Source organism: Scylla paramamosain, chromosome 1, assembly GCF_035594125.1.
Source record: "Scylla paramamosain isolate STU-SP2022 chromosome 1, ASM3559412v1, whole genome shotgun sequence".
NCBI classification, from domain to species: Eukaryota; Metazoa; Arthropoda; class Malacostraca; order Decapoda; family Portunidae; genus Scylla; species Scylla paramamosain.
The window spans coordinates 12,136,112-12,156,815 of NC_087151.1; the positions used below are offsets into that span (position 1 = coordinate 12,136,112).

General features: G+C 37.5%; 1 protein-coding gene across 7 annotated transcripts in view; it reads right to left on the reverse strand.

Moving 5' to 3' along the window:
• Positions 1-6,315: 6,315 nt before the first annotated feature.
• Positions 6,316-20,704, reverse strand: part of LOC135100667 (cholesterol transporter ABCA5-like) — a 74,724-nt gene continuing 60,335 nt past the window's right edge. For all 7 annotated transcript variants that reach the window (XM_064003825.1, XM_064003801.1, XM_064003809.1 and 4 more), the window contains 2 exons: positions 12,110-12,261; positions 6,316-11,835 (listed from right to left, as the gene is read on the reverse strand). In XM_064003825.1, coding sequence (XP_063859895.1) covers positions 11,699-11,835; positions 12,110-12,261 — 289 coding nt within the window. In that variant the 3' untranslated portion in view covers positions 6,316-11,698. The remainder of the gene's footprint in view (positions 11,836-12,109; positions 12,262-20,704) is intronic.

Here is a 20,704-nt window from a genome sequence, read left to right on the forward strand (position 1 = left end):
GTTCCGTTCTCGCTCCGATCACGGTACGGTCGAATATTGTCTCATTAATTTCAGTGCAAGCATTCACACTGGCGTTCACGCTCCGTTCTCGCTCCGATCACGGTCCGGTCACGGTTCCCTCAAAAGATATTTTGACCGGAGCGAGACCGACATGTGAACGGAACTTGATCGCCAGTGTGAACGTTGCCCACGGTCCTGCACCGATCCTGTTCCACTCCAGTCGAGTGTCAGCCTTCATTTAAGTAAGTAGTGTTGCATTTTGGTCCTACCAAATCATGGATAATCCAAAGAAAACACTACAATGGGATCATGCAAAAGGTAGGAAAATGATAAATACGTATTCTTTTTATTTATCACTGATACAATGACAATGCGTACAGCTAGGATATACATAACTACCAGCTGAATAAAATATTACCTACAAAACTACATTAAATTTTGTGGTTTCAGATGAAATGCTAATAGAATTAGTCAAAGGTAAACCAGAGATGTATGACCTGACTTCGCTGCACTACAGTGACAACGTGGCGAAAAGAAGAAGCTGGGTCGAAATAAGCAGGCAGATGGGATGTGAAGGTAAGAAATTTCATACAATAGCCTAATATCCACTGTGGAAATGCATTTCCTCTCCTCACTAAACAATTTGCCTGTACAATAATGTTTGCATACTTAACACATTGGCAAGGTACTGAGAGAAAATAAAATATACATTATCAACCGAAGAAAGAAATTCCATATGTATTATAACAGCCTATTATCCACTGCGGAAATGCATCTCCTTGGCTCATTCAACAAATATTCCTACATGAGTTTGTTTGTCTACTTATATTTTATCATTTTGCCAAGCCACTGAACCAGCTGGGGAGCTGAAATAATCTTTCAGTATTTCTCTCACGCCAAAAGCCTCCCTTGTAGCATTTCCCCCTCTTCCTCTCACTGGACGTAAGCCTACTGTGTTTGGAGGCATGTCAACAGTATCTGGTAACGCAACAGCATTTGGGTGTATCAGATTGTGAAGTATGCAAGTTGTTGTAATGATTGCATTAGCGTTATCAGGCGTAGCTTTAAGTTTCCTTAAATATATTCTGAATGTTTGCGCTAGAATGCCAAATGTGCACTCAACTATCCTCCTGGCTCTAGATAATCTATAATTAAAAATCCTCTTCTCAACATTATGTTCAGTCTGTGAACCTGGATAGGGTCTCATCAAATTTCTCTTCAGCGGAAAAGCTTCATCCCCCACTATAACGTATGGTGCAAGCACATCAGTGCCAGGAAGTGCAGCATCTTCTGGTACATTTAACTGTTCATCTTCCAAATATTTGCAAAGGTTGGAATTTTTAAAAATTCCAGTCACTATTCTTACCATAAGATCCTACATCAACCCATACGAAGCGGTAGTTTGCATCAACCAAAGCTAAAAGGACAACAGAAAATGTCTTCTTATAGTTGAAATATAGGGAGCCACTATTTGCTGGTGCTTCAATTACCACATGTTTACCATCAAGTGTGCCTATGCAGTTTGGGAAATTCCACTGTGTCCAATATTCATTTGCAATTCGTTGCCAGTCTTCTTTACTTGGTGTCGGTATAGCCTCGGCCATAAGGTTTTTCATTATGGCATGACAAACATCCAGTACAGTACCCTGAGTGGTTGAATGGCCTAGACGGTAGCTGAAAGCTAGTGATTTGTAGGAATCCCCCGTAGCCAAAAATCTGCAATGAAACAATGGAGGGAATAACTGATCCGTTTTCTTCTTATTTTCAGGGTCTAAGTGTAAGGAACGCTGGGAATCCCTGCGAGCACAGTATCGTAAACACAAAAATAAGAAAACAAAGAGTAGGCAGGCTGCTGATGGCTTCCAGAAATGGAAGTTTGAGGATCAAATGTCGTTTTTGTTGGCATTTACGAAGGACAGAACACGAGTTACATCTCTGGAAAAGGCTGAAAATGAAGCAGAAGATTCAGATAATTCAGAACACGATGACACACAAGAAAGAGCACTAGGCGACGAGGCTAGTGGTGTTGCACCAGATAGGCCTACACTCCCTCAGCAAGAACGTCTCACGCGTAAAAGAAAGACACAGGAAAATAACAGTGCATCTGCTACACTTATGAAATACTTAGTAGATAAGAAGAAGGAAGAACATGCCCCACAAATAATAGATACTTTCTTTTCATTGATGTCAAAAATACTGTCAAGAAATTCACTCCAGCTGATCAGCATTATATTAAAACAAAAGTGTTTTTATTAGTAAGTGAAATGGAAGAAAAGTACATTCATTACCAGAGTGAACAGGCATACGCACAGTATGTATGCCCCCAACCTGCAGCATCACCTGCTGTGTCGCAGTACTCCACTTCATCATCTGCAAGTCCTCAACCTATACAACAATTTCATCAAGCAACACGGAGTCAGGAGAACACCCACGGGGTGCCATCACCTCCGCAGCTTGCTTGCACTTCACAGTGGTTTAACCAACATGATCCTTCTTCTTTCTCTTCATAATTATTGTAGCCTACAGTCAATGTAACAACAAAAGGAATAATAAATGATGATTATCTGTGCCCTTTATCTTGTGTTTGAGCCTTACAGCAAAATAAATCCGAGTCACATCTTTTCTTTACCTTACCTTAGACACACAGCCAGTTTTCTTGGAGTGAGTGCTTCTCTGAATGGTGTATTTATTTTTTTTTTTTTTCAGGTCAACCTCAATTTTCGATAGAATTTTTTCAAATGTTGCTTTGTTCATTCTGAAGTAGCTATGGAATTTACTTTCATCATCAACAAGATGAGGATACAGAGTATTATATTCGCCCTCAGTCTTCCTATCTTGCAACATATGATGCCCTCAGTCTTCCTATCTTGCAACATGATGAATGTCAATCTCTTTCTTTTTCTGTTTTTTTTTTTTTTTTTCTTCCTCTTCCTCATCAAGTGCAACGGCGATCATTGCCAACTCAGTGTCCGAAAAGTCACACATCCTTCGTAACTGATGGTCAGACTATACTGGTGTCGAGGAAGGGGGAATGACTGGACCGTGAACGGAGCGAGAGCAGACCGTAGGTGTGAATACCCCAGTACCGTGACCGTACCGTGACCGTACCGTGATCGGAGCGAGAACGGAGCGTGACCGGAACGCCAGTGTGAATCAACCCTTAAGATGCTTGTTAGCGACGTCCCTCAGCCCGCTGACGGGCCGCAACTCTTGACGCGGCACCTTGAGGGCGTTGAGCAGTCCGAGTCCAGCCACGCACACCATGGCGCCAGTATCAGCGACTGCCTCCACTTCCACAGTCTGCGCGCCCGTGCGACAGGCCACTGTGACACGTAACGTGGGATGGCGGGAAAGTCCTGCCGCTGCCGACACCACTGCCCCCGACACAGTGGCGGCGGGTTTACTCCTACAACACTTAAGGAAGTGACCCACCTTAGAACAGCCAAGGCACGTCGCCGTGCGTGCTGGACACTTGGACCTTTTAGGCACATGACTCCTGCCACAGTTGCCGCAAGTGGGGTGCGTGGGGGCGGTTTTTGCGGGTCTTGTGGTCGCGCGCGCCACCGCCACCTCGTCATGTACCTCTTCCTCCTCGTCACTCGCTATGAACACTGCCTCACTTGACGCGGACGCTGCGACTGTTGCGTGCCCCCGGGCGGCAGCGTCTCTCACAGCCGCTTCAAACGACACACATTTACCTCTCAGCTCCTCCACACTTGAGATATTAACACAGCTTTGAAACACTTCTCGCTTAAGCACTGGGTTATACAAGCCTACCATTCGCTTGCGTAGGAGCATGTATTCCGAGAGGTCGTGATCACATTTCGGGCACTTGAACTCACACTCAATGACCCCGGAGGCACAGCGTTGGAAGAACCTTTTCATGGGTTCTGCAGCCGCCTGCTTGCTAGCGAAAAACTCCTCCCAGGTGACGGCCTGGTTAGTGGCCTGGAGCACTATTCCTGCGATGGCGTCTAACGCTTCCTTGGGTGTCAGCTGGTCCCACTCATTACCTGGATACCTGGCGTCGATAGCGCGTTGCAGTGCTGGCACACAGTTGAGGCGTATGTGCAGCGTGGCCACCCCGTCGGGCCAGCCGTTGAGTAGTATCCAGGACTCCATGGACCTTCTCCATGTACGAAAAGCCGCAGCCGGCATCTCACCCTCACATTTCTCTGGTGCGACTGAAGCCGGTGGGAAAGGTGTTCTTGTGTTTGCTGGCTGACGCCCATTGTTGGCCAGACTGGCCATGCCGGTCACGATGTCTTGCAGGAAGCTTTGTGCTGCCTGGGTATGGCGGGCGGCTGGGCGACGGCCACTGCGTGGTGTACTGAACCTGGGTCTGGCTGCCATCTCGCTGCTGCAGGGCGTGCAGGCCGTCTGAGGTTGTCAGGATGCTGAGGACTGCGGATCCTACTCACTGCGCCATGTGAGAGGTTCAGGGAAACACCAACAGTCCTTGATTGAGTATATTGAGGAACAGTACATCCTACTCGTGTGATAGCTAGACGGCAACTGCCCCAACCAAGTCACTCAGTAGCCCGCGCGGGCACCGGACACTAAGCGGTGTTGCAATGCATAGGTGCCATATATAGTACTAATTTATCTAACACTTATTAACTGAGGCCAGTCTACACAAATTTTGTAAGTTTGAAAATAAACATGTGTAATACAAGTTTTGTGTAGTACTTCGTAGTTTTCAATTTGCATTTACTTATTTGCAGTATTTCTACATTTATTTTTTTTGTAATATTTCTACAAGATTAAGTTAGTTTTCTTAATATTGAATTAAACTTTTATTTTTCCTTGAATTTATTGGTTTGCAAGTATCTCTTTCTCTAGTAATGCATTCCATTTACCTATTATTTTATTTCCAAAACTATTTCTCCATATCCTGATTTCCGCATCTATTTTTACTTAATATATTGGGTTTCTTGGTTGACAGGTCTTCTAATATATTGGGTTTCTTGGTTGACAGGTCTTCTACATGTACACACTATTTCTTTATTTGCTGTAGGCAGCTCTTTTTCATCTTTCTTCCAGCTTGGGTTACTAACTTCTCTGGAGGAAAACTAACTTCTTTAATAACATCCCATAGCTTAGAAATGGTACCAGTCTTGTTGCTCAGTCCTTTCTTCAGTTTGGTTGCTGCATACTCCAGTGTGGAATCTTATTTTCTTTAGTCTCCTTTATTATCTTTATAAAGGTTACTTATATTGCAAAGGCTACTAGTCATATTGCTAACAATACCTGTATTTTTTTTCCATGTGTAATTTCTGGTGTTGGATCCTTATTTATTGTTACATTCAAATCTCCTCCTCTGCCTCTTGAAATCTTACCTGTATTGCTACTGTGCTTGGGCTCAGGAAATTTCACCACTTCTTCTGTTAAAAGAACATACCTACTTGAAGTTCTGGTGTTCTGTGTTTGTCTCTGCCAGTTTATTTGTTTATTTATTTCTTTTTCTTTTTCTGCCAGTTGCAAATCCTATTCATGAGCCCTATCCAACCTAGTATAGAATACAGGTCCCATATAATATAAGTTCAATTCTAACATTACTAATTAGGGTGAACTCAAAAGCTCGTCACCTTTACTCCCTTTCTGTAACTGTCTTCAGTCTCATACTTTGCCATAATTATGCATCTCTTGCTACATTTTATTGTTATTTTTCCATGACCACATTCTATCATTTATCATTTTCATGGTGGTTACTGCTTTCCTCATCCTCTGGCTTCACTGCATAAGAATTTTTAGTTGCTCTTGTCCTTATTTTATCCACCTCATTAATCATCAATTTCAGTATTTCCAGTCATCCATCCTTTCACTGTTAAATTCTGGAACTAAGCTTGCTTCTTATTTTCACCCTTCTTAACTTCCTTATGAACTGAACTGTATTTCAAGTTGTCCTGACATCAGGACATCTCCAGAATCAAATTGGCCAACCCACTTTAAACTTGCTTATTGCAGTCATTCCTTTAGGGATAGTTTTTAAGGAACTAGTATTAAACATACATGGATCTATATATGGGAAGCATGCATTACTCATAATGGAATGATGAGACAAGAAATCTACATTGGTTAGTGAGAATTCCAACCCCTTTTATTCCTCTCTTCTCCCATCATAATAAAGCTGCAGGTGTGATTCCTAGTTCCCTCTCTTTGTCCATTTCTGCCTCCTTCCACAACAAACACAGAATACATTGACCCAGGGCATGTAAACGCACAGTTAAATTGAAAGCATAGCTAACACAGACAACACTAGTAGACGAGGTTACCACATCCTTGAACCTTTAAATATTGGAAAAAAAATCTTGATTCCGTTTGAAATGTGTATTTAAATCAGTTACATGCAGATTGCAGGATTAAATATTGGTTAATTACATGCAAATTCTCTCCGGACATGCATACAAAGATGCATGAATATTAGACAAAATGTATAAATCTGTAAATTTACCTAATACATTTTAAAAATATTAATTTCTCTAATAAAAAATGATGTCACAGAAAGGACGGCATAGGAAGTTACCCCTCTTGTATTAAGGACATGCTAATAAAATCTGAACATCTAATTACATACATCAAAATAGCCTTCTTGACTGGAAAACTTAATTAACATTAGCAACACTTCCTCTTGTTGGCTTCTCTGGGGGTGTATCACCAGCCTCCTGCTGTGATCTCTCCATGGAAAGCCACTCACCAGCCACCTCAGGGCTTACCTGAGTGTAGTTTAAGAATCAATGCACAAACACTCTATCACAGAGTATGCTAACTGTACTATTTGCCTCTGCAAAGATGAAAACTATATACTTCATTCAATTTTTCTTTCAGTATCCATGAAAAGAATACAGCATTAAATGTCTTCACATTGCAACACTTCTTTGCCTCAACTTTTTTACTCTCTCTCTCTCTCTCTCTCTCTCTCTCTCTCTCTCTCTCTAAGATAGTCTTATGATAAATAATATTCTTTTCCAACAACTGTAATATGTGAAGCTGGCTACTTTATCACTAGTGTAAATAATCGGTTTATATTGTTCACTGTAAGTTCATTGAAACTAGTCTTTAATTCATCCAAAACAAAAAAAGTTGTGAATAATGACTTACTTTCCAAGATAGTAAGAATGGAATAAGATACACATAAAATTTTAAGTTTGAAAAAAGTATTAATTGCTTTAGTGAAAGTAAAACAAGTGTTATCAATCACTGACATTTACATTCCTGTTGATATTTCAAATCACAACTTTATCACACTAAGGAAAATCAATTGTATATGTGATAAATACTATATTTACTGGCATATAAAACCCACCTGTGTATAAATGATGCACTTCTGCTTTATGAAGATATTTCTGCTTTGAGTACACTTCTGAGTTATCTAATGTGAACTCAAGGTAATTGTTTTTTACATCATAAAAAGTGTCTTGTATGCCAACAAATGATAGCTTATACATTCTTTAATAATAATAATAATAATAATAATAATAATAATAATAATAATAATAATAATAATAATAATAATAATAATAATAATAATAATAATAAATTAATAATAATTTTTGGCTAAGGAACTGGTAGATTGAAGTATTAACTTAATTCATTAATGTTGAGGGAGATAGCACAATTTATAGCCAATTTCCATACTGTAAAGTATTCATATGGGAAATAGTTCTTTGTTCCTCTCTTCATATAAAGAGATATACGTTTTTGTGAGATTAAGCTAAGCTATTTATATATGGTACAGCTTAAGTTATTAAAAGTGTAAGGTGCCTTGCTGTGGATTGCAAGATTTTTTTCTTTCTCATATGATTGATAAGCATGTCCTGTCAGTGTTGCATAAATAAGGCATAAAATTACATGAAAGGAAAATTAATGAACATTGTGGAAATTACATAATGTGAAGATGCATTCTGCCTTATATTTTTAGTAATTAAGGGTATCATGAAAATGCAAGAGTAAACGTTTATCTGGTAAAATTTGCATGATCTGGATGTAATCTAAGCCTGCAGATTTGAAGCCAACCATTAAAAAGATGTTAAGAACTTCTGACTCCAATATATACTCATATATTAGAATATACTGGTAAAAAAAACAATTACAAAATGCAACTTGCATTTCACAAATACTTTCATAACTGTTATTCTACATTAACTGTTAGGAATGTTTTGCACTTTGAAATCATTCATCACTTTGGTCCATTTCTAACAGTGCACTTTTTGTCCTTTTCTTTAAAACCACAGGCAAGACTAGGGATTAATATACTTCGAGAAGTGTTCACTCATGTCACATAATAAAGAAAGCTAAACATTGAAAATATCACCAATATAGAACTACATCTTCTAACAATAACTTCTGTTACTCCCAGAGGGTAAATAAATGGCATTGTTTTTTAGCTACCTACTCTGTGGCTGATAAAATAAAACTAATCCATTGCTTTATAAATCAAGATACTGGAGGTAAAATATATAGCAAGAGAATTAGTGGCATATCTTATGATGAGATTTGAATTTGGTGGATAAATGAGCTTCAATTACTCAATATCTCGTTTTGATATACGTAACTTTTCAGAAAAGTTATTGGAGGGCTGAGCTTGAGTTAAGTTTGATTTATTGAAGCTGACAAATAACCACACTTAATAATAATCAAGTACAATCATTCATAATGAAGGATTAGAATATTGTATTTAACTACTTCCAAGACAAAATTGTAAGTTTTCAAGTTACTTTCACTGCCGATCCACATGAAACCAATGCAGCCTATTTCACCAATAGAGGTCTTGAAATCAGACTACCAACCAAAGAACAATCAGGTGATTATCCAACTGTGCCGCCCACCAATATAGTTGTAAGTATAAGAATGTAACGACTGTGTGATGATCACTTAAACTTTTGTTTATAGCTCTGAAAAAATACTCTCCACACATAGTTTTTTAATGTTTTTTACATTATAGTGACAGTTGATGTGAATGGAATGTGTTATATTGAGATTACATGCAACAGGTATGTAATCTGGCACTGAGGTAGCATCACAGTGAGTAGATTTGAGTATTCAAGTTGCTAACCCTCATGGTAACCACATGCCTGTATCTTGAACAATGTGTGGGAATTTCTTGCCCATGTTTTAAGTAAAAAGTCTACTTCATTAATTAATTGTTAAATATGGTAATGCACAAAATAGGGTTACTATGATTTCAAATGGACTGATATATAAGGGATGGAAATGTCAAGATTACTGAGGCACACAAGGTTAATAACATCGTTGTGTGTTCTGCACTATTTGATTCTCATTCATGTAACTCAAGTTTCTCATTGAATTTAATAAATTTTGGATCTGCAACTCATGCCTCTGAGATCTACTTGTGGCACCAGATAATTTCTTAGTTGAATATTTCACAGCTTTTAATATTAAAAAATTGCACTATTTGATAGGCTATTCAGTATTCTATGGTATTATGTGTGTTGATTCCTCTAAATATAGTAGGCATCGCATTCTATAAATGGGTCTACATGGCCTGTATATGAAGAGGATGGTGAAGTATAAATAGGTATATCATACAGAACTGACTTCACCACACATTATACCAGCACCATTATGAGGTTGATACACTCTGTGGACACAGTTGAAGGGTACTGCCACTGTATTCTCTGTAAACTGTGAAAAAAAGCATGATAAGACTAGTCTTGTCTGGACTACCTCCCTTTAAGGTAGATCTCAACCTAGTTTATGAATGCATGAACTTTTGCAAGAAACTCTCATCAATATAATTTTGATATTTCAGCCTTCTTGATGATAAGTAATGACTACAGAATAACCATAAATATCATCCTCACAACAACTAACAAACTTAGGAATGCCTGCATGCCTCACCAGAATACTCTTGTTTGACCACATTATCTTAAAGTAATAAAATTCTATACGGCATAAGCATTGTGCATTAAACATATCACATCTGAAGCCTTGAGTGTAACAGCTTCAAATATGATATGCTTACCTAGGGTTTTGTAGCTTTAAAATCACTGTAAACATCTACATGACATTAATATATATTAACTAGTAACATTTTGAAGAAATGCTCTAAAAGCATGAAGACAATATTTATCATACACAATAATTTAAGGCTTTAGAATTTCTAGCTTGAATATCACCATTAACAGAATTTTCAGTTAACAGGTATTGTAGTGACCAGTGGAGAAATTAAATGTGAGATGCTTATGGATAAGATTAATGTTAATGTACAGCCTGTTTCATTTACCCCATTTACAGGGGACACTGGTAAAGAAGATAGAATAGATCAGGTTTATGTTTAGAGTTAGATTTTGCTGAGTCCTGACAATGATGGGTTATGTAATTGATCTTGGTGTATTGTATTTAGTGAAGATCAATCCTTTCCTTCATAGTCACCTAGTTACTAAAGTGTGTGTGTGTGTGTGTGTGTGTATGAAGGGGATGTCAGCCTGTGTTATACTTAACCAGTCCCAATTATTTTATGAAATCAGCTGTGTTTAAAAAATTAGAGGTAGTAACTTCAAATTACTTAATTATAGACATTATTACACTAGGTACTTTTTAAAGTACAATATTTGTCATAAATATAATTGATAAGAACAGAATAGAAACCATAAAACTTAAAAAAATAGGAAATTTATAAGAAGCACATGAGATTATATATATATATATATATATATATATATATATATATATATATATATATATATATATATATATATATATATATATATATATATATATATATATATATATAATCAACACCACATGCACATGATCAACACCACATGCACATGTACTATAATGTACAGGTGAGTCACAACCACATACCAGTGTACAACAGGTGAGTCAGGTGTACCACAGTGTACAGGTGAGCCACAACCTTTACATGTATAGTGGCTTAGTATACTGACTAATGTTACATTAAAGTACTAGGAGAGAAGTCAGTACATGAAGAAGTGAGATGCTAGATGGGGCAAACAGAGATGACAATAATCACCATTCCAAGTAATCACATGCTTATATGACTTATTTTTCCATTTTTCCAAAGCCTGTATTCTTGTCTCTAAGACAAGAATACAGATATAAAGGAGTTACTCAGTACATTTTAATATTTCATACCATTCTACATTATAATATTTCATAATAATACACCACAAATATTTCATATTGTGCACTTTTCATTTTTATTTTTGCAGATTTAATAATCCTGCAATTTTTTTTCTCTCAAAATAAAAAAAAATAAATAAAATGCTTAATAATTAAGCAATTCCTTAAATTAATCCAAATAGTGTACACTAATCATTAACTGTAATAGCAAAAAAGAACATCAGAAAGAAAAAATAAGGAAAATTCACTGTGGAGGGATACCAGAAGTCTTTTATCATCCAAGGAAAGAGGAGGAGATGAAACAGACAGTAAGATTTGGGTTGGAAAGGAAATTAGTCATATCACAGTTATACTAATGCAGTAAAGTATGAAATTAGTCATATCACAGTCATACTAATGCAGTAAAGTATGTCAGTGCACTAGACAAGTGTGAAAACTGATCTTGTGCAATTCAAGTTTCTAAAATTATGAACAGGTACCAGACTATTCATGCATACAAATATCTATGAATGGACAGGTTTTTTTTTCTTTTGCAAATATGCATACACAAAACATGGAATACACAATCATACAATACATAGTTCACTTCTCATGAAATGTGAGAGACAATATCTCCATTCTCTTCCTTGTCATCCTCTTCCTCCTGCTGGCGAGCAAACTGCAAGAAAACTTGCTCTAAGGTAGTCTGGCTCAGTGCATATTCATCCACCAGACCATCACTCTTGACTGGAAAATAAAAGTTAGCATTATACATAAACTTTCCAGATCCTAATGAAAAAGCTTCACTGCTAAATAGTAACAGAACATTATGGACCACCTGGAAGATCAAACATGTACTCTTAATATGGACTATTGTAATAAAATATTTTACAAAAATTTTTCTCTCTAAATAAATATTCTAAAAGCAATACTAAAAATTTTATACAAATGCAGGTCTCAAAATAGTGAAATATCAATTATGCTTATTTTCCTGTATTGAAAAGAAAAAAAGTTGCCTTACTCTTTTCCAGCATCTCAAAAATCAGGGCCAGACTCATCACATCAGTCTGAGGAACTTTGTAAATCAGCCGCTCCTCAAACTGCTCATCCAGTGTTGCATTTGGGAATGTTTCTATGACCTTTTGTTGAACTTGCTTGATTATACTGTTTCCTCTGAGGAATAGCAAATGCATCAACAAACTATATAAACCACATACAAATATACAGAGACTACTTAAAGGCTACAGAAAGTAGAAGTGTATCTAATAAAGGTGTACTTTATATTTTATTGTGGAAAGGAGAGAAGTTGAGAAGGAAATGAAAAGCTGTGCACTTGCATTATTGTACAGCTTATATTCTATTACTATAAATTACATAGTAGACTTGTTATTAGACTGATTACTGACAAAACAAAATCATAATAAACTATGCATCTTGGTGCATTATCATCTGGTGATAAAAACCTAAGCTTTGTAAACATGAAGACTGTTGTAGAGATTTCCACTTGCATCATACACAATATCAATGCATTATTGGTTTGTGTTGACAAAGGTAATTAAAGTTAATCTAGTACAAACAGTATTAGTTATTAAATTAAATAAAATAGGAGGTAGAATTTCTTTCTGATGTAATGAGCTGAGAACCAAGTTCAGCCCCTCTTGGCAGTAGTAATCGCCACCCAGATGCCAACAGATAAACAGTCCTGTTAAGATGCATTCTTGCCACTCTACTAGCTGCTTGTAGTTAAATTCGCTAAGCTATGAAGAACTTGGAAGCTCAGAACCATTGGAAAATCTCAAAGGGGCTGTCTAAGCTACAAAAACACATCCAACCACTGGCTTTGGAACACCAGTGACTGCAACTCACCACAACTTTCAGCCAGCTTGAGCCACAGCTAAGTTTTCATCTATTTATAATTATACTTAGTGATGATATGTTAGCCAGGAGACACTTGAGTGAGTGATAAGATTAAAAATAGTTCCCACATCTTAAATTTTTTTTATACCCTGAGTGAGGAAGGCAGTTCCTTGCTGATTACTGAAGGTTCAAGAAGCTTCATGTTGCACAAATCGGACATATTAATACACTCAAAGCCATCACGCAAATTCACTGATGGGAAATTAGGATTCACTGATGGGAAATTAGGATTTTTCAATGTCCTGAGGTCACAGCTGAAGCCTTTGACCACAATCAGAGATTAAAATAGGTGCTGAAATAGCCTCATGAATTAACCATACTGTTTCTGTTTAGCAAGATAAAAACCAGGAAATGGAACACACACAAGGCATAATTAGGCAAATATACAAAGCCACTGTTCCTCTGAGGTTGTCATTGTACAAATAGAAACTAAAATTATAACAGAACTGAGGCCTGGGTGAGTGAATCAAAGGGCATGTGACCAGATTAGCAGGTCCATCAATAGGGCATTAAAAAGGGACTTTTTAATAAACACTTCCTAATAAACACTAATAAACACTTCCTAATAAACACTTCCTAAGTTTCAGTTCCCCCTTTATAAAAGTCATCTGGCAAGAGATGGTATACACTGGAACCAGGTAGGCAGGGGACACATGTTACCATTCAGTCATAGACCGAAAGATGGGGATGATGCCATAAGGGCATATATGACAAATTACTAAGTTAACACCCAACCTGGAAACAAATATAAACATCTGTTGAATTTGGATGAGCTGGGGGGTGTAAGGTCAAATAAGCCACAACAAAACAATAAGTGGGTTAACAGGTGACTACTCAAATAACCAGGAAATAAGAAAAACTTAAAATTGAATCCACAAATATGTCTACCAAAATCTTAAAGAAATCCTTGGCAACAAGAACTATTAAGAAAGTTAATGTGCTAATAGGCAGTGACCAATTAACCCAAGTAAATTACAGAGGGTAGTAGAATCTCTTAGGGAAAAATGGAGTAGCTATCAGATTAATAATTTTTTTCAGAATATGAACCGCAAGAAACAAATTATAGTGAAGTTAATTAAATCTGAAGATCAGATAGAAGAACTATTGAGAAGTAACTAAATCAACACCCCTATCACTTCCACAATGAGAAGCCAACCGAATATAACCTTACCAACTATAACATTCCTAGAGTTTTCAGGTAACATAACTGAGTGGCCTTCATTTTGGGATAAGTATAGAGGATTAATCCATCAAGGTAATGCCAAGATAAATACATTTTCTGATCTGTTAAGCCAACTAAAGGATACTACTGAATATTTCTGAATTAGCTGTTGTTATCAAGTTGTTCAGAGAGAATTATGATGATAAGGAGCAAATTACCACCAAACTAGTTTATAAACTCCTAGATTTAACCTCCCCTAATCATAATTACAAGGATTTACAACTTTTCAGGATGTGCCAATAGCATACTAGAATCCCTGAAATCAAATAATAACATTGAGGAGGCAGCCTGGCTCATAAATATCATTATACAAAGGAAACTAAATAAGAAAACACTAGAAATGCTATACTTAAAATATCAAAAGAGCCATTTCACATTTAAGGAAACAGATGAGTCATTGCTGGAAATCTGCAAGAACATGAGCAATGATATGTCTAAACCAAGTAAACTGGATTCTAATAACAAAACTTACCTTGAATGGATGAATAAGACCTTACCCTATAAAATGAAAGGAGGTGAATCCAGAACCAACTATAGCCCAGTCAATAAAACCAAGCCAAGTTATGGGGACACTGAAACAACAGGTACCTTTTCTACAACTGTGAATAAGCAGCCAGAGGTACATCCATACTAACTATAGTAACAGGACAGGAGCAAGACCTAAAACTCCAACAATTAAGAAATGTGCATTTTGCTCCAAACTGCATAACCCAGAACACTGTGGCAATTACCAAGGGTTGAAAGGATAGTAAATAGACTAGTAGAGTTAAGGAGGTGCACATTATGCCTAAGTGAATCATATGATCACATCAAATGAAAGACTGTAAAACTTATCTGCATATGTGCCCTGTATGTAAGAGAAGTGTACATCCTGTTGCTCTATGTGAAATGACAGTATGATACTTAACTAACCCCCATACATGATGAGACCAATAATAACCATCCTATCTCTCCTGTAGCAGTTCCAATAGAAGAAGTAGAAATTAGTAGTCAAAGATGACTAGTGAAGGTCAAGGCTCTGTTTGACACAGGAGCACAGAAAAGCAAGTAAGGAAACTGTAGCAGCTTTAAACCTCCCAATAACAGGACAAGCTCAATTAAAGATCTTGGGTTTCCTAACTAATAATAATACCCAGACTTATAACATAGAAAAACCCATCATTCAATTAGGTAAATTTAAAGCAAAGATAACAGCAGTGGTGATTCTAGACAAACATCAATCTAACTATCAAAGGTCATAAGGAAACTGCTGACTTCCTAAGCACAAAGGCAATAAAATTAGCTGACCATACATAACATCAGACGAGGTGGGTCCGATTCAACTAATAATAGGTTCAGATTAATATGGGAAATTTGTTGGGAAAACCTCAAAGAAATATGGTATTCAAATGCTGACGACAGCTGACAAGAATCTCATGATAGGACCACTTTTACCCCTTAAGGTTGTACTACCAACTCACAGAGTGTCATCTTTGTGACACCAATCCAGTCCCTACTAGTGTTCCGTATTGGAGCTCAAATTATCCCTACTGAACTACCTGATATCATAGAGAAAAGTTATGGGATTTAATACTATAAGAATAAATCCTAATGCTCCAAATGTCGAAGAGCAAGTGTCCCAAGATTACTTCAGCAAAACAGTAGAGTATAAAGATAAACAAAATTGGATCAGATTATCTTGGAAAATAAATTTATCATCCCTACCAAGCAATTATATCAATGATATGGGTCAACTAAATAACTTGTGGACTGAATTAAAGAAAAATAAGCCTATGTTAGAACAATATGATAGTATCATAAGAAATCAAACCACACGTAAGTTCATAGATAAAGTAGAGGAAACAGTAAACAATAACACTGGCCATTACCTCCCTTATTATGTGGGTAAGGAAAGACTCTGCCACTTCACCAATAAGGGTGGTCTTCAATTGCAGTTTATGGCCACCCAAAGGAGCAAGGAGTCTGAATGACTGTTTGTATATGGGACACAACCTAACTGAGAGCTTATTTGACATGTTAATGAAATTCCTTCTGAAACCATACACCTTGGTAGTCAACATATCAAAAGCATTCCTAAGGATAGGTCTGAAGGAAGAAGACAGAGATTTCACAAAGTTCTTATGGCCAAGAGATCTGAGCAACGAGAACAGTTCTTAGGATGTATACCAGTTTAAATCCATCCTCTTTGGCTCATGTTCAAGTCCATTTCTGTTGCGTTCAACCCTATATCATCAATTCAATAAAGCTGGCTGACCTGAAATAGGTTGTGCATTTTACATGGACAACTTACAAATAACGGTAGACACAGAGGAAGAAGTGGTAATTCTATGAAAAAACAACAAAGGAATGTTTAGCCATGCCTCTACAGAGTTGGAACAGTAACTAAAAAATCCAACAAAATCTCTTAAAGGAACAACTTGAATCAGAGTTATCCATGAGGTAAAACTTACAGGGTATGGTGTGGGACGTGAATGGTGATAGAATAAGTCTATATCAGCCTAAATATCCTGAACAAGATCTGGCTAAAAGATCTTTACTAAGCCAAATATCTCTCTTATTTGATCCCCTGGGTATAATAAAGCCTATAACAATAAGAGGGAAAATGTTACTACAAGAAGTTTGAAAGGAAAAAAATAGTTGGAATACTGTCCTCCCAAAATATTTTTCATCCAAATAAGAAAGAATAAAGGATTGTATTGCAGGAATTAAGGTCTCTGTCCTCAGGCAAGTCGATTTAAACCAAAATAACAATGTACAGCTTCACATCTTCTGTGACGTGCCCTCAAAAGTATATGGCGTAGCATTCTACTAAAAGATAATCATAGTGAGTTGATAAAGATGAATTCACGCGTAGCACTGATGAAAGCCCAAACCTTGCCTCAATTACAATTAACAGCAATAGAAATGGGTACTTAGTTAGCAAAGTATTTAGTGTAAATAACCATGAAAGATCAACCTGTGAGTAAAGGGATAAACCCACTCTTTGGGCAAGTAGTAATATGGACCATGAGTAAATTCTGCCAACAATGGATGAATAAAAATTAAAATAAACATCTATATGTGAAAAATAGAACAGAGAAAACACTGTTGAGAAAGGGACTTTGAGTACCACCATATTCCTACCAAAGAAAACCCAGCAGATCTCTTAACAAGGAGTATAACATTCCCCAAACTATTAGAGACAGAGCAGAATTGTTCCATTTGGCCTTTAGTTAGAATATTAAAATTGTATCCTGATGAGAATGGTATCATTAAAACAGCTGAAATTATGGTAATGGGACAAAAGACTCTCGGAACAATAAATTAATTTCTGCTGGAGTGGTCTCCTGAGCCTACCTCAATCAACCCTGTTGAGGTCATTAGACCAGGAAGGTTGCCCTAGGTTTGAAAGAGAGCAAATACCAAGGGGCAGACCACAAGACCTCAAGTAGCATCTCAAATGTCGCCAAAGAGATGTAGGTGGTCTTAGATCTTAGGTTGTCATGTTACCTGATTATAGATTCAGGTAACAGCCAGCCCCAGGATGTGGAAATTTTCACTTGTATCACACACACAATATCAATGCGTTATTGGTTTGTGTTGTGACTTGTATGTAAATTGTAAAGTTATATTAAAGGGTAATTAAGGTTAATCTAGTACAAACTAAGTATTACTTATTCAATTAAATAAAATGGGAGATCGAAGTGTGCAAAATGCGTACAGCTTTTGTTTCTGACATGGCGAGTTGGGAAGCAAGCTCACTGCTTAACCCCTCTTGTCCGTAGAGTTCGCCACCCAGATGCCAATAGATAAACAGTCCTATTAAGATGCATTCTTGCCACTCTATCAGTTGCCTGTAGTTAAATTTGCTAAGTTAAGAACTAAGAAGCTTGGAACCATTAGACGATCTCTTAGCTACGAAAACACACTCAGCCACTGGTTTTGGAACGCCAGTGACTGCAACTTACCACCACTCCCAGCTCAACCCATAGCTAAGTTTTCATCTATTTATAATTATATTTAGTGATGCTTTATGTGATGATGTATTAGCTGGGAGACACTTGAGTGAGTGATAAGGTCAAATAGTTCCCACAACCCTTTTCTGTTCCCTCTTACTTTCTCTATCCTCATTTTCAATCCAAAGCTGGATGTTGCATCTATATGCACAATGACTGAACCTGCTCTCATGCCCATGCTCTTGAATCTTCCAAATTTTCCACCATCTGGCTATGACTACATGGCTACAAACTCACTCCCAAACTAAATTTATCTGTGCTGTATACCTCTCACCTAATTCCTCTGACTATAAGAAATTCTTTGACTACTTAACTTCCAAAGCGGAGCACATTCTGACTTTCTTTCCTTTTGTGGAGATCTCCATTCTTGGAGACTCACCACCAGCTTTGGCTTTCCTCTCCCTTCACTGACCCTCCTGGTGAACTAGCCTTTAACTTTGCTATCCTGCATGACCTAGAGCAACTGGTGCAACATCCTACTTGTATTCCTGACCGTCTTGGAAATACGCCCAACATTCTTGATCTTTTCCTAACCTCTAATCCTTCTAGTTATACTGTCACCCTATCTTCTCTGTTGGGCTCCTCTGATCACAACCTCATATCTACATCTTGTCCTATCATTCCAGTCCCTCCTCAGGATCCCACAAAGCAAAGATGTCTCTGGCATTTTGGTTCTGGTAATTGGGGGAAAAGCGGAGGTCTTATTCTGATTTTCCTCGGAATGATTACTGCTTCCATATCAGAGATCTAACTGTGTGTGCTGAGCACATAACAGAAATGATAGTGTCTGGTATGGAGGCATACATTCCTCACTCTTTTTCCCGCCCTAAACCTTCCAAACCTTGGTTTAATATGGCCTGTTTTCATGCTATACATGATAGAGATGTGGCCCACAAAAGATACTTGAATCTGGATCTCATGTGCTTTATATTTCTGCCTAGAGTTATGCCAAGTCTGTTCTCCAACCAGCCAAAAGCTCCTTCATTAACAGAAATTGTCAAAAATTTTCCAAGATTTAACTCCCCTTGAGATTTCTGATACCTAGCCAAAAACATCTCCAATAACTGCTTCTTCATCTTTTTCTCTTTGCTTAAACCTTTGCTAAAAACTCTACCTTAGATGATTCAGGGATTGTTCATCCCTCTCCTCCACCCTCTGACTACTTCATGCTACCCATTAAGATCCTTCACGGTGATGTTTTCCATGCCCTTGCTGGCCTTAACCCTCAGAAGGCTTGTGAACCTGATGGGGTCCCTCCTATTGTTCTCCAAAACTGTACCTCTGTGCATACTCAAACTCTTTCAACTCTGTTTATTAATGTCTACCTTTTCTTCTTGCTGGAAGTTTGCCTACATTCAACCTGTTCCTAAAAAAAGGTGACCGTTCTAATCCCTCAAACTACCATCCTATTGCTTTAATTTCCTGCCTCTCTAAAGTTTTTTAATCTATCTTCAACAGGAAGATTCTTAAACATCTATCACTTCACAACCTTCTATCTGATCTCCACTATGGTTTCCATCAAGGCTGCTCTACTGGTGATCTTTTGGCTTTCCTTACTGAGTCTTGGCATACTCAAACTCTTTCAACTCTGTTTATTAATGTCTACCTTTTCTTCTTGCTGGAAGTTTGCCTACATTCAACCTGTTCCTAAAAAAAGGTGACCATTCTAATCCCTCAAACTACCATCCTATTGCTTTAATTTCCTGCCTCTCTCTAAAGTTTTTGATTCTATCTATCATCCTATTGCTTTAATTTCCTGCCTCTCTCTAAAGTTTTTGATTCTATCTTCAACAGGAAGATTCTTAAACATCTATCACTTCACAACCTTCTATCTGATCTCCACTATGGTTTCCATCAAGGCTGCTCTGCTGGTGATCTTTTGGCTTTCCTTACTGAGTCTTGGTCATCATCTTTTAGCTCTGATCACCAGTAAGGTTTCTGTCTAGGCTGCTCTACTGGTGAAAAGATGTGGAAAATTACAGGGTGGTATCATGAGCAAAGGAGTGGATAAGACAAGAAGTTTAGTTTAGAAGATCACTGATGAATAAAAGGAAGAGAGTGGGTGACAGGACAGAACCCTGAAAACACCACTGTTAGATTTAGAACAGTGACCATCTACCACAGCAGCAATAGAACAGTCAGAAAGGAAACTTGAGATGAAGTTACAGAGAAAAATAGAAGCCATAGGAGGGTAGTTAGAAAATTCACTACTGAGTCTTTGTCATCCTCTTTTAGTGATTTTAGTGAAACTTTTGCCTTAGACATATGAAAAGCTTTTGATAGAGTCTGACACAAAGCTTTGATTTCCTAACTACCCTCCTATGGCTTCTATCCTTTTCTCTGTAACTTGATCTCAAGTCTCCTCTCTGACTGTTCTATTGCTGCTGTGGCAGATGGTCACTGTTCTCCTAAATCTAATAACAGTGGTGTTTTCAGGGTTCTGTCCTGTCACCCACTCTCTTCTTATTATTCATCAATGATC